At 37.6% G+C, this 12,848-nt stretch overlaps 1 protein-coding gene across 1 annotated transcript in view; it reads left to right on the top strand.

The window, feature by feature from the left end:
* The window catches only part of rgs12a (regulator of G protein signaling 12a), a 62,261-nt gene that overhangs the window by 36,277 nt on the left and 13,136 nt on the right, over positions 1–12,848 (top strand). Inside the window, exons 4-9 of the mRNA XM_079841904.1 lie at positions 6,415–6,433; positions 10,324–10,493; positions 10,694–10,786; positions 10,941–11,084; positions 11,182–11,364; positions 11,776–11,920. Of these exons, the coding sequence (XP_079698030.1) occupies positions 6,415–6,433; positions 10,324–10,493; positions 10,694–10,786; positions 10,941–11,084; positions 11,182–11,364; positions 11,776–11,920 (754 nt within the window). The remainder of the gene's footprint in view (positions 1–6,414; positions 6,434–10,323; positions 10,494–10,693; positions 10,787–10,940; positions 11,085–11,181; positions 11,365–11,775; positions 11,921–12,848) is intronic.

The raw sequence follows: 12,848 nt of genomic DNA, 5'->3' as shown, positions 1-12,848 counted from the left end.
GGTTAATATTATGTGAAAATATGCTTAATTTTGATACACGGACACAGATTGCGGTTAATATTATGTGAAAATATGCTTAATTTTGGTACACGGACACAGATTGCGGTTAATATTATGTGAAAATATGCTTAATTTTGATACACAGACAGATTGTGGTTAATATTTTGTGAAAATATGCTTAATTTTATACACAGACAGATTGCGGTTAATATTATGTGAAAATATGCTTAATTTTGATACACGGACACAGATTGTGGTTAATATTATGTGAAAAATATGCTTAATTTTGATACACAGAAACCGATTGCGGTTAATATTATGTGAAAATATGCTTAATTTTGATACACAGACACAGATTGCGGTTAATATTATGTGAAAATATGCTTAATTTTGATACACGGACACAGATTGTGGTTAATATTATGTGAAAAATATGCTTAATTTTGATACACAGAAACCGATTGCGGTTAATATTATGTGAAAATATGCTTAATTTTGATACACAGACACAGATTGCGGTTAATATTATGTGAAAATATGCTTAATTTTGATACACGGACACAGATTGTGGTTAATATTATGTGAAAAATATGCTTAATTTTGATACACAGAAACCGATTGCGGTTAATATTATGTGAAAATATGCTTAATTTTGGTACACGGACACAGATTGCGGTTAATATTTTGTGAAAATATGCTTAATTTTGATACACAGACAGATTGCGGTTAATATTTTGTGAAAATATGCTTAATTTTGATACACAGACACAGATTGCGGTAAATATTATGTGAAAAATATGCTTAATTTTGATACACGGACACAGATTGTGGTTAATATTTTGTGAAAATATGCTTAATTTTGATACACAGACACAGATTGCGGTTAATATTATGTGAAAATTTGCTTAATTTTGATACACAGACACAGATTGCGGTTAATATTATGTGAAAAATATGCTTAATTTTTATACACAGACACAGATTGCGGTTAATATTATGTGAAAATTTGCTTAATTTTGATACACAGACACAGATTGTGGTTAATATTATGTGAAAAATATGCTTAATTTTGATACACAGACAGAGATTGTGGTTAATATTATGTGAAAAATATGCTTAATTTTTATACACAGACACAGATTGCGGTTAATATTATGTGAAAATTTGCTTAATTTTGATACACAGACACAGATTGCGGTTAATATTATGTGAAAAATATGCTTAATTTTTATACACAGACACAGATTGCGGTTAATATTATGTGAAAATTTGCTTAATTTTGATACACAGACACAGATTGCGGTTAATATTATGTGAAAAATATGCTTAATTTTTGTACACAGACACAGATTGCGGTTAATATTATGTGAAAATTTGCTTAATTTTGATACACAGACACAGATTGCGGTTAATATTATGTGAAAAATATGCTTAATTTTTATACACAGACACAGATTGCGGTTAATATTATGTGAAAATTTGCTTAATTTTGATACACAGACACAGATTGTGGTTAATATTATGTGAAAAATATGCTTAATTTTGATACACAGACCCAGATTGCGTTTAATTTTATGTGAAAATTTGCTTAATTTTGATACACGGACACAGATTGTGGTTAATATTATGTGAAAATATGCTTAATTTTGATACACAGACACAGATTGTGGTTAATATTTTGTGAAAATATGCTTAATTTTTATACACAGACACAGATTGAGGTTAATATTATGTGAAAATATGCTTAATTTTTATACACAGACACAGATTGTGGTTAATATTATGTGAAAATATGCTTAATTTTGGTACACGGACACAGATTGCGGTTAATATTTTGTGAAAATATGCTTAATTTTGATACACTGACACAGATTGCGGTTAATATTATGTGAAAATATGCTTAATTTTGGTACACGGACACAGATTGCGGTTAATATTTTGTGAAAATATGCTTAATTTTGATACACAGACACAGATTGTGGTTAATATTATGTGAAAATGTGCTTAATTTTGATAAACAGACAGATTGTGGTTAATATTATGTGCGTCCCAATTTGTGTACTTATGCACTATTCTCTCGTGTTTTTAAGTATATATAGTGTGAGTAGTGTTCACACTGAAAATTCCAAAAAAGAAAAAGTGTAAATACCCGGATGATGCAGTAAATTAGCAGAAATAAAAGAAGTGGGGAATGTTGGACATGCACTCTCAACTGTTGCAACTTTAATTTTGTAGCAGAGTGGGAGAGGCATCAGACGATGTTGAACGACAAAATAACCTTATAAAATTCATACACTACACGGATGTGTGCATAGTGGTCACTTTTGGGGCCCAACTATTGTTAAAAAACCCCCACAACAAATAAAATTCCAACAGATGAAAAATTAGCCTAATTGTGGTTTCGATGACATGCAGCGAAATTTCCCTGTGCCATTCTAGTCAACAGGCTCAAACATGTTTTCCTTTTAACACAGAAGTTACCTCATCATTTCCTCTTTGAATCCATAAATACAGTTCTCTGGTTTTACTTCTCATAAGTTCCGAGGCATCTGATTGGCTGACAGAAATGTCACTCCGTCACGAAGCAGATCACAACAACCAGATGTCTGTAAGGCACCCCTGAACCCTGCCACGCTGTACGCCTACCAGATCCTGCCGCTGCGAAACCCCCGTCTAATCACACGTTTGCTCATGGGACAGTGTGATATATATAGAGCACCTCTGCCTAAGACGCGTGTCATTGGTGGCCCCACAGTCTGTGGTCTGAGATGAATTGTTGCCATAGTGTTTCTGACCATATACACCAGGGTGGTGGCACAAAACGAATGGTAATCAAGCTCCAGCGTTTCATAGCTTCTTATTTTCTTCCCTTCTCTGTCTTTCCTCCCTCTGTTTCCCATTACTAACTTCATCCCTCACTACAATTAGTAGGGTCTGCTTCTGGTCTTATAAGGAGTGAGGTTTACATCAGTGGGTTTTGGTAGGACTTTGTTAGAGAACGTCTTTATCTGTGGGTCTTGGATTGAGATTGTTACAGTGAAGGACTCATGAATCTTATTAGTGAACTCTAGTTTGAGTTGTTCAGAGTGGAGCATTAGCCGGCCTGTGCAACTCACCATTTTAAGACACATTTACGCTTTGAAGTGGCCTGGAGGGCTTGTGGTTTTTGAAGGCCATCCCTCTTGCGTCTGTACACTGTGTTAAGAGCATTCTTGGACCGGGATGTGATGGAAGAAAAGACCTACATTGCAGACGAGGCTTGAGCAGTGTTTTCATATGTTTATGTTTATAGAATGCGACATTGTTTGTATATTGTTAGTTGTTCTGCTCTCTAAGGAAAGCAACTAATACACCTCAAACTATAGGCATTAAACTTTGGTGTCTCTGCACTGTTTATGCTATAGAGATGAATGATAGCCCTAATCATGCAGTTTGTCGAGGAGAGCTGTGTTATTACTTTTCTAAACATGATTTCTGGTGATGGCTGACAGATAACAAAGTGGGCAAAAAAACATTGAATAAGGGAAACAAGCCATCTGGGGAATGGGGATTTCATTTGGAATGTCTTGTAGAATATAATCAGAGCGATGAGAGCAAAACAATGAGCTTATGCTGCGTTCACGGCATGTCCTAACTACCGTAATTAAGAGATGGCAACTCGAGACGTTCTACGCTGAGCTGTTTACGTCCTCAGACTCAGATTAATGCGTTTCTGTGGCAACACTATCAGCGGCGAAATTTAAGTTGTTCACGTTCGTTATTGTTGTAATGTTATGTGAATTGAGACAAGTTCATTTAATAAGCTCTGGCTGTGCACGTTCATGTGTTTTGGAGGAGGCATGGCTTTGGAGACACTCTGAAGAGGGTGGGAACTAATGCTTTTAAAGCTAGCTTGCTATTGCTAGCCTCTCTGAAATTGCCTACCCTAGCTTTTAATAATAAAGGAACTCTCCACTTTTTTTGAAAATAGGCTCATTTCCCAACTCCCCTAGAGTTTTACCGTTTTCGAACCAGCCGATCTCCGGGTCTGGCGGTAGCACTTTTAGCATAGCTTAGCACTGATCATTGAAAATAGGCTAACTTCCGTCAACATAACCAATGTGACAACCTGCTTGCACAGGGAGCTTGCTGGGCTATAGTTCTAAGCCATATTGGCCTAGAAAATGGCAACTTTTCATTTTCCGTCGGTCTTAGTACACGATATAACTACAGAAGAGCCATGTTTTAAATAGGAAAAATATCGAAACCCTATGGTCATATTTTGAGTGAGATGCTAACGGTTTAATCAGATTCAATTATCTATGCTAAGCTATGCTAAATGTGCTACCGCCAGACCCGGAGATCGGCTGAATGGATTCGAAAACGGTAAAACTCAACTGTTTAACTCTAGGGGAGTTGGAAAATGAGCCTATTTTCAAAAAAAGTGGAGTGTTCCTTTAAGCAATATTATTGACTTGAATCAACAAGTTCACGAGAGACTGGCGTAGTGTATGGCGTAGGACATTTAAATATAATTTCGATTGTATTCGTCTGAAAGAATAATGTCATATAGGCTACACCTAGGATGGCTTGAGGGTGAGTATATCATGGGCTAATTTAATTTTTGGGTGAACTTTATCTATCCCTTTAAATCATTATTTTCCTGTTTATCACTGTAAAGCTGTTTTGAAACCATCTGTAAAGCGCTTTATAAAAAAAGGTGACTTGACTTGAGTATTTGGGACAGTAAACTGTACCTAACAACCATCCAGAGCAAAATGAAGAAATATGAACCAAAGAAAGAAATAAATTTTTATTTCATATTTTTGGCAAATGTTTTGAAAAAGTGATTGGAAGCACTTCATGTCCTTATTCTCCTCTTTTGTCTTAGATCATCACAAAAGTATCCATGCTCAGCTCTTCATGCATCACCAGTCAAAATGTAAGATAGCAGAATGATGCCCTTCACATGAACCCCAATGATTAAAGTGTTATCATACGTATCCGCCTTTAGCCGTTCTCCATTCTCAGAATCCTTGTCTTTTATTAGCGGATAAATAGCTCTCCGTTAGTCATGATGAGCTCAGATTTGATAATAGTGACATACTGGGACTGGAATGTGCCATTTCTGAGTGTTGATGAGCTGCTATTTTATCTCACTTCCATTACAGACAGATATAAATGCTCCTATTATTTTGTGACATTTAATGTGGCTAAATGTCAAATATCATAAAAAAAACCCTCAGTGCCCTTTTAATGTCTTTAAAAATGGATTCAATACAAGTCAGGCTTTTATTATTTATTTATTCATACACTAGCTTGAATACAATTGCTTACTATCCTTGTTATTTAAATCAAATTTTATACATCTAATTATTAATATGTATAATTGTATCACCCTAGAAGAGTAGTCCTTAACCTTATGGCTTAAATGACTCAAGTTTTGTAATCCATTTTAACTGCACATTTTACTGTTCCTTTAATGCATTGTGTGCATCTGTGTCTAGAAGAAAAGACTTTTTGGATGGGTGTAAGTTTGGCATTAGTTTAGCTGTGCACATAATGAAAAGTGCCTATGGCTGAAATTAAAACCCTCGACACAACAAATCCGTTTAGATAAACGGCACCAAACAGAATAGTGCAAGTTCATGCATGATATCACTCGGTAAACAGAGGTTCTGTGACTCATGCATCTGATTCCATCGTTTTATTATGTGCCAACAAAGACCTTCTATCTCCCGCCTTCACGTTTGTAAAATCTCATTTGTATTCACCTCACAAAAGTCTCTGTTCCTTTGTGGGTCCGTCTGTTGTCTCAATAACTGCCCTCATTCCGTCACACTTCCTCCCACTGAACAAACATGGTGTGTGTTTGCCCATGTGCTTTGCTCCCAGCCTACAAACGCACACTCACACGCACACCTCTGTTAGCCGTGATGCTAATGTAAATGGATAGGCAGGGAAGTTTTGGTTTTATCATATAAGACGGCTTCCATGTACCTGGGACTTGGATATTGTTTTGGATTCTTGCTCTCATTCATTCGGTTTTCATTTCACGCTCAGAGAAGCAGGAGCGTTTTCATGACCGGAAAAGCTTGACTAAAGCTTTTTGTTAAAGTTGTGGTCTTTGCAAGTGTCTGGGCTGGCCTGGGTCAGGTCGTGTGTGTGTGTGTGTGTGTGTGGGCGGTGACCAGAGCAGAGGTGTGAACAGCTGCGTGTTACTACACACAACTACATCCGACCATATGTAAAAGCCCTCCCCTCTCAACAAACACACATCACACACATTCAGTTAAGATGAGAGAGGCTGCTGAGATGTCTGCAGGCATTTTCTCCAGCTCAGTAACTTTACCTCTCTCCTCTTTTTCTCCTCCTCTGCCCCACCGATGTCAGGATGGCAATTGCTCATTCATGTCTCTTTTTCTTCTCTTTCAGTCGGCTGCATCAGATGGAGGTGAGTACTCTGTTTAAACCCTTCAATCCTCAATGAATTCAGGAAGTTGTTCAATGAATTCTGCTGACAGTTGGCTTTAAGTGGAGATTGCTATTATAATACATATTTTATACTCAAAGCACTGTTGTTTGATGTGTGATCCATTGATTTTTTTATTGTGTACTCTGTCTTAAAGTGTTGATTTGTCAATGAAGAGATACAAGAATATGGGACAAGATCATAATTTAAGCAAGTGCTCTTACGTTTTACACTGAGAATAAACAAACCTCAATTTTTCCAATGAAATATATATTGGTGAATCTGTAGCAACTGTATGATATAGTTTAGCTATATGTGTTATGTTCAGGTGTTTGGGGTCAGGACGTTTTTTTTAATAGAGAATACTACTTTTATTCAGCAAGAATGCATTAGATTCATCACCATAAAGACAAGCGTAGTACATAATAAAAATGCTGTTCTTTGGAACTTTCTATTCATCAAAGAATCCTGAAAAAACTATCAAGGACAATATATCTGGACAATAAGAAGAAATATTTATTGAGCAGCAAATCATCATATTATAATGATTTCTGATCATGTGACACTGAAGACTGGAGTAATGATGCTGAAAATTCAGCTTTGCCATCACTGGAATAAATTACTGGCATTTTAAAATATATTACAATAGAAAACAGATATTTTAATGTGTAATAATATTTCACAATTGTACTGTATTTACTATACGTATTCTGATCAAATAAATGCAGCCTTGGTGAGCATAAGAGACTTCTTTCAAAAATGTAAAAAGAATTGTACAGACCCCAAACTTTTGAACAGTTGTGTGTATTTTATGATCTATTTACTTCCATTATATAGTTACGTTGCGTAGGTGAGTTATATATTTTGTTGTCAGTATAGAATATTAAATCTTTCCTCTTTATGCACCCTTACAGCATGTCTTGAGCAGAAAGTTACACTTTAAAGGGAAAGTTCACCCAAAAATGAAAATTAGCCCATAATTTACTCACCCTCAAGTCAGCCTAGGTGTATATGACATTCTTCTTTCAGACGAATAAAATCTGAGTTATATTACAAAAGTCCAGGCTAATCCAAGCATTAGAACTGGATTAATAGTTTCTCTGTTTTTAAAGTCCATAAAAAGTGCATCTGTCCGTCATATAACTGCTCCACGCGGCTCTGGGGTGTTAATAAAGGCCTTCTGAAGCAAATCAACGTTTGTGTAAGTTTGTGTAAGAAAAATATCCATATTTAAAACTTTATCAAGTCAACTTTCGGCCGACCGCCTTATGTGGAAAAGTGTTGAATGTTGAAAGTGAAACTCAAGATACGTACGTGACGTCATGACGAGCGGACCTGGTCGCGTTAGTCTTTCGATCGGCAGGGGAACTTTCAACAGTTTTTCCATAAATTGAACAGGGAAGGCGTCGGTCGAAAGTTGACTTGATAAAGTTTTAAATATGGATATTATTCTTACACAAACGCATCAATTTGCTTCAGAAGGCCTTTATTAACACCCCAGAGCCGCTTGGAGCAGTTATATGACGGACAGATGCACTTTTTATGGACTTCAAAAACAGAGCAACTATTAATCCAGTTCTAATGCTTGGATTAGCCTGGACTTTTGTAATATAACTCCGATTTTATTCGTCTGAAAGAAGAATATCATATACACCTAGGCTGACTTGAGGGTGAGTAAATTATGGACTAATTTTCATTTTTGTGTGAACTATCCCTTTAAGATTTTGGTTTAGATCGAAGTGCTTTGAGAAACTTGTCAGTAAATATGTCATCAGCCCATTGAGGAAGTTTCCTCTGATTTGCCTGAAGGAGGTTATGATATGACAGCGGTATTTACAGAGAAAGTTTTGAGGTTTGTCTGGACTTGTCTAACGGAAAGTAAGAAAAACAAATATTACACATGATAGAGGCCGCAACTGTTTGTGACAAAAAAACAAAACAGCATGACTTACAGTATATATTTGTGATTTGTTAGCTTGTGCTTTACTTGCTTAGCAATCACAAAATCCATTATTTGAAGGTAAAATGTGTAAAAGGCCCTGTTTACACCTGGTATTAAGATGTTTTGGTCGATTGGATCACAAGTAGACGAGGGACGCACACTCCTGTTTACACCTGGTGTTTTAATCCGTCTCTTTTGTCCACTTTCCACCACTTCTGTCCTGATTTCTTCGAGGGGAGGGTCTATGGGTGGGAAATGTGTGGGGGTTTCCCGGATACTTTGATCTAATGGCAAATTCACATATGAATGCACAGAAGACGTTCAGCTTTTGTTTCTGCTCTAATAGCCTCAAAGACCACACCGAACACTGTGAGTGTGTGTTAGAAATCAGGAATGGTGCGAGAACATTGTGCTTGGTATGTTTTTCATCTTCAAACCAAACTTGGGTCTCCAGCCAACAAAGTTTAAATCCCGTCTACTCCCATAATGTTTACGCATTAGGTCAGTGGGCTGAGAGTAGGCATCTTTTGTGGCTGTTCGACACATTAGACCACATGTGCGTTTACACTACGAAAGTAATCAAGTCTAATGCATTTTCGACTACCTCTGGAAGTGATTGAAAGTGGACATGCTTAAAGTTAACATTTTAGACCCCATTTACTCCTGTATTTAGCGTCGTCCACTTGTGAAAGTGAAGTGACTTGTGGTGAACCATACTTGGAATTTGTGCTCGGCATTTAACCCATCCAAGTGCACACACACACCATGAACACACATCCAGAGAAGTGGGCAGCCATATTGCTGTGGCGCCCGGGGAGCAGTTGGGGGTTCGGTGCCTTGCTCAAGGGTCTCACCTCAGTCGTGATATTGAGGGTGGAGGAGATGGTTATCCACACGGAAAATTCCTGCCAGACCTGAGACTTTCGGGTTACAAGTCCGACTCTCTAACCCATGGGCGTCGGAAGCAAAAAAAATGTGGGTGGGTCCTCAGAAATGTTTTACTGGAGTAGATGCAAATTACATTAAGTACAAATATACCGGTTTGCTTTCTAAATGTATAGTTCGGAAAGACAAAATTACGGAAATCGCCATATCATTGAGAGCGGCTGTAGTGTAGGGGTAAGACGCATGGCATCTAGTTTTGACACAAATCGACCCGCGGTTCGAGTCCGCCTTTCGCCGAGCTCAATCTTCTCCCTTTTCCCATCACATATCAGATCGGAAAGGCATTTATTTTCAATAAAAATGAAGAAAATATTAGAGAAGTGGAAATAAAGCGTCTAACGTGTTTAATAATAAGTGTTTATCGATTAGGGGTAGGTAAACAGACATGTGCTGAATGTTACAGACGATAAAAGTGAGTGGGTCCAATATCATTGATCGTAAAAAAGTGGGTGGGTCTTGTCCCACCCACATACAATGGTTCCGACGCCCATGCTCTAACCATTGGGCCATGACTGGACTGATTGTGATACAATCGACCAAGACGCATCGTAATACCAGGTGTAAACAGGGCCAAAGATTTCCCCAAAATGTGTAAACACTGACTCTGTGGCATTTGCAACGTTACTCTATTAGTTTGAGCAACCTGACCAGCCCAACACATCAACACTGGCTCATCCAATGGTGTGCATTTTGAGTGAGACGATGTTTGACTAACCAATGTCAGACTGAAGGAAACCTGTTTGGTCATTATTTTCAATTCCATTTAACGCTAATGAAATTATGCACTTTGATGATTCTTGATAGTTACCCTCATGCTATGTGTAGAGCATCTTAACATTTAAAATCATTCCCTCTCCTCATGCCTCAGTATTAAAGACATCTCAGAACAGAGGAGCGATTTTATTTTTGTGATCCAGACCAGAACAGTTCAAGAATCTCATCCTAAATCATCTCGTCTCTGATATTTACTTTTTGCCTGGTCCAGAGCGCAGTGGTGTCGAGCGTCATGACTGCGGCAGCGTGAGCAGTTTGGAAAGTAATGGTAGTCTGCCTAGCGTCAACAACCATTGTCGCTTCTCAGAGCGCCGTGTTGCATCATGGGCCGTCAGCTTTGAGCGCTTGCTCCAGGATCCTGTGGGTGTCCGCTATTTTTCTGTAAGTACTGCGGTTTGTCTTAGATATGTGCTTATTGTTAACTAAATACCTTTTTTGAGTTTTTGACAGGCTTGCCTTTGTGTATATCAGATTGATAGCTTGTGTTGATTAATTTGTGGACGCCACATAATAAAGTAGAAGTGTATTAATGTCACAGGATAGTAGTTTAGATCCAAATGTGCTGTTATATGTTCCTGCAGGAATTTCTAAAGAAGGAGTTTAGTGAGGAAAACATCTTATTCTGGCAGGCCTGTGAATGCTTTAGCCAAGTTCCAGAACATGACAAAAAGCAGGTAATCATCTGCAACACATACACAGTTCTCCACGGTGATACATATTTAATCATCTTTCTCCTTCATCCTCTGTTGAAATCCTCACAAACCCTTATGAGCATACGGGTCAATAGGTTTTCATCTTATTTGAATCATATTTTTCATTGTTTTTCAGCTGTCCCAGAAGGCCAAAGAGATCTACAATTGTTTCCTCTCAAGTAAAGCTACTATGCCGGTGAACATCGATAGTCAAGCTCAACTCGCTGACGACGTCCTGACGGCTCCACAGCCTAACATGTTCAAACAGCCACAGCTGCAGGTCGATGTGCACACATGATTAAACTCCCACATTTGCACAGCTGTCATTGTTTGACAATCAAACTTAACCTTCAATAAACCTTGACTCGTCCCTGCAGATCTTCAACCTGATGAAGATGGACAGTTATGCTCGGTTCCTGAAGTCCACTCTCTATCAGGAGTGTATGCTGGCTAATGTAGAGGGCCGACCTCTCCCTGACCCCTGCCCAATCCCGTGTAGTCCCGCCCCCTCCAAGCACAGCTATACCTCTGACCGTTCCACATTCTCCACACCTAAAAAGGTACCAATCTCACTAAAGCAACAATATCTCAAGGAAGGTTTGTGAGTAATGTGAAAATGTTTTTTGTTTACAACAATTTTCCTTAGTTGCTAAGCAACATTACCATTTGCTGTGATAATGCAGGCAGGTTTTGTTTTTTAACCACTAGAGGGCCAAAAGTTACATAGTGTACCTTTTTAATATGAAAATATCATTAAATATTAAAAACCATTTTAGTTAATTTCCAGGGGAAAAAAATACATTTTGGCATATATATATTTAGCTTATATAATATAAAATATTCCATGGTATAACATTTTGGTCATGCTACCCACTGCTTATTTCCATGCTATAATGCATTTAATGGACATTATGTATAATGACATTTCCTATAGCCTGATTCACTGTCACACGTTTCATGTTGTGTTACAGGAAAATAAGAAGCCCAAAACAGGCCGGTCAAGTGATGACCTCCGGGAGAAACACTCTGATAAGAAAAATGGCTTCTTCTCCTGGTACAGATATCCAAGTATTGGCAAAGGACAAAAGAAAAGAGACGCCCCAGAGTTACCTTACAGTGAGTTTCAAAACAATGTCTCATAATTTTTGTGTATATATATATATATATATATATATATTAGGGCTGGGCAAATTAACGCGTTAACGCGGGCGATTAATTTTTTCAGCTTAACGCAATTAAAATATTTAACGCAAATAACGCAGCGTCCGTTTTTATATCCATTTTTGCTTAGCGTTACATGATCATCACGCTCTTATTCATGTAAATGCTTCCAAGCGTGACAAGACACAAGCGAACGCGCTGTATGCCAATGTCCTGTGTGTGTGTGTGTGTGTGTGTGTGTGTCAGTGTCCTGTCTGTGTGGATGCGTCTCATGTCAGCTAATCAAGGGACACACACACACACACACACACACTCGACGCATAGATAGACTCGCGTCAGTTTCCTGCTCATATCGAGTTCTCTTTTGACTTGAACAAGCAATAAGGATTTTGAGTATTCTCATATTAGGAGTCTTAAATTAGTTAAATAAGGTCTTACATGAACTTAAAGAGTTGTGAGGAAATGATCATCTCGAGATGCGCGGGACAGCGCGTGAGATCCGCGGCTGTTCTTAAAGTGACAGGAGCACTGATGATGTCCGTCATTAATGTTCATCAAAGAACAACGGGAACAGAGAACATTTTAGCTTTAATGATGATTCATCTATATTTCATTTATTATTTATGCAGTTAAGAAAGATAACTATTACATTTCTGTATATGTATAACAGGGAAGGCCATGGGTAAATATAACATTTATTATTTTGGGTTTATGTAAAGATTGTTTTAAGTTCACTTAAATTAAAAGTTGTTTTTTTTAAAGCCTAATAAATGTTGAAATTGGGAGCTTTCAGTTATTCTGTAATGTAACGTCATTAATGTTTCATAGACACTTTAGTATCAGTGATACTGGCCTTCATTCATAAAAATATGACAATACAACA

This window comes from Gobio gobio, assembly GCF_949357685.1.
Source record: "Gobio gobio genome assembly, chromosome: 2".
Lineage (NCBI taxonomy): Eukaryota > Metazoa > Chordata > Actinopteri > Cypriniformes > Gobionidae > Gobio > Gobio gobio.
This window is presented reverse-complemented; position numbering and strand designations above follow the sequence as displayed.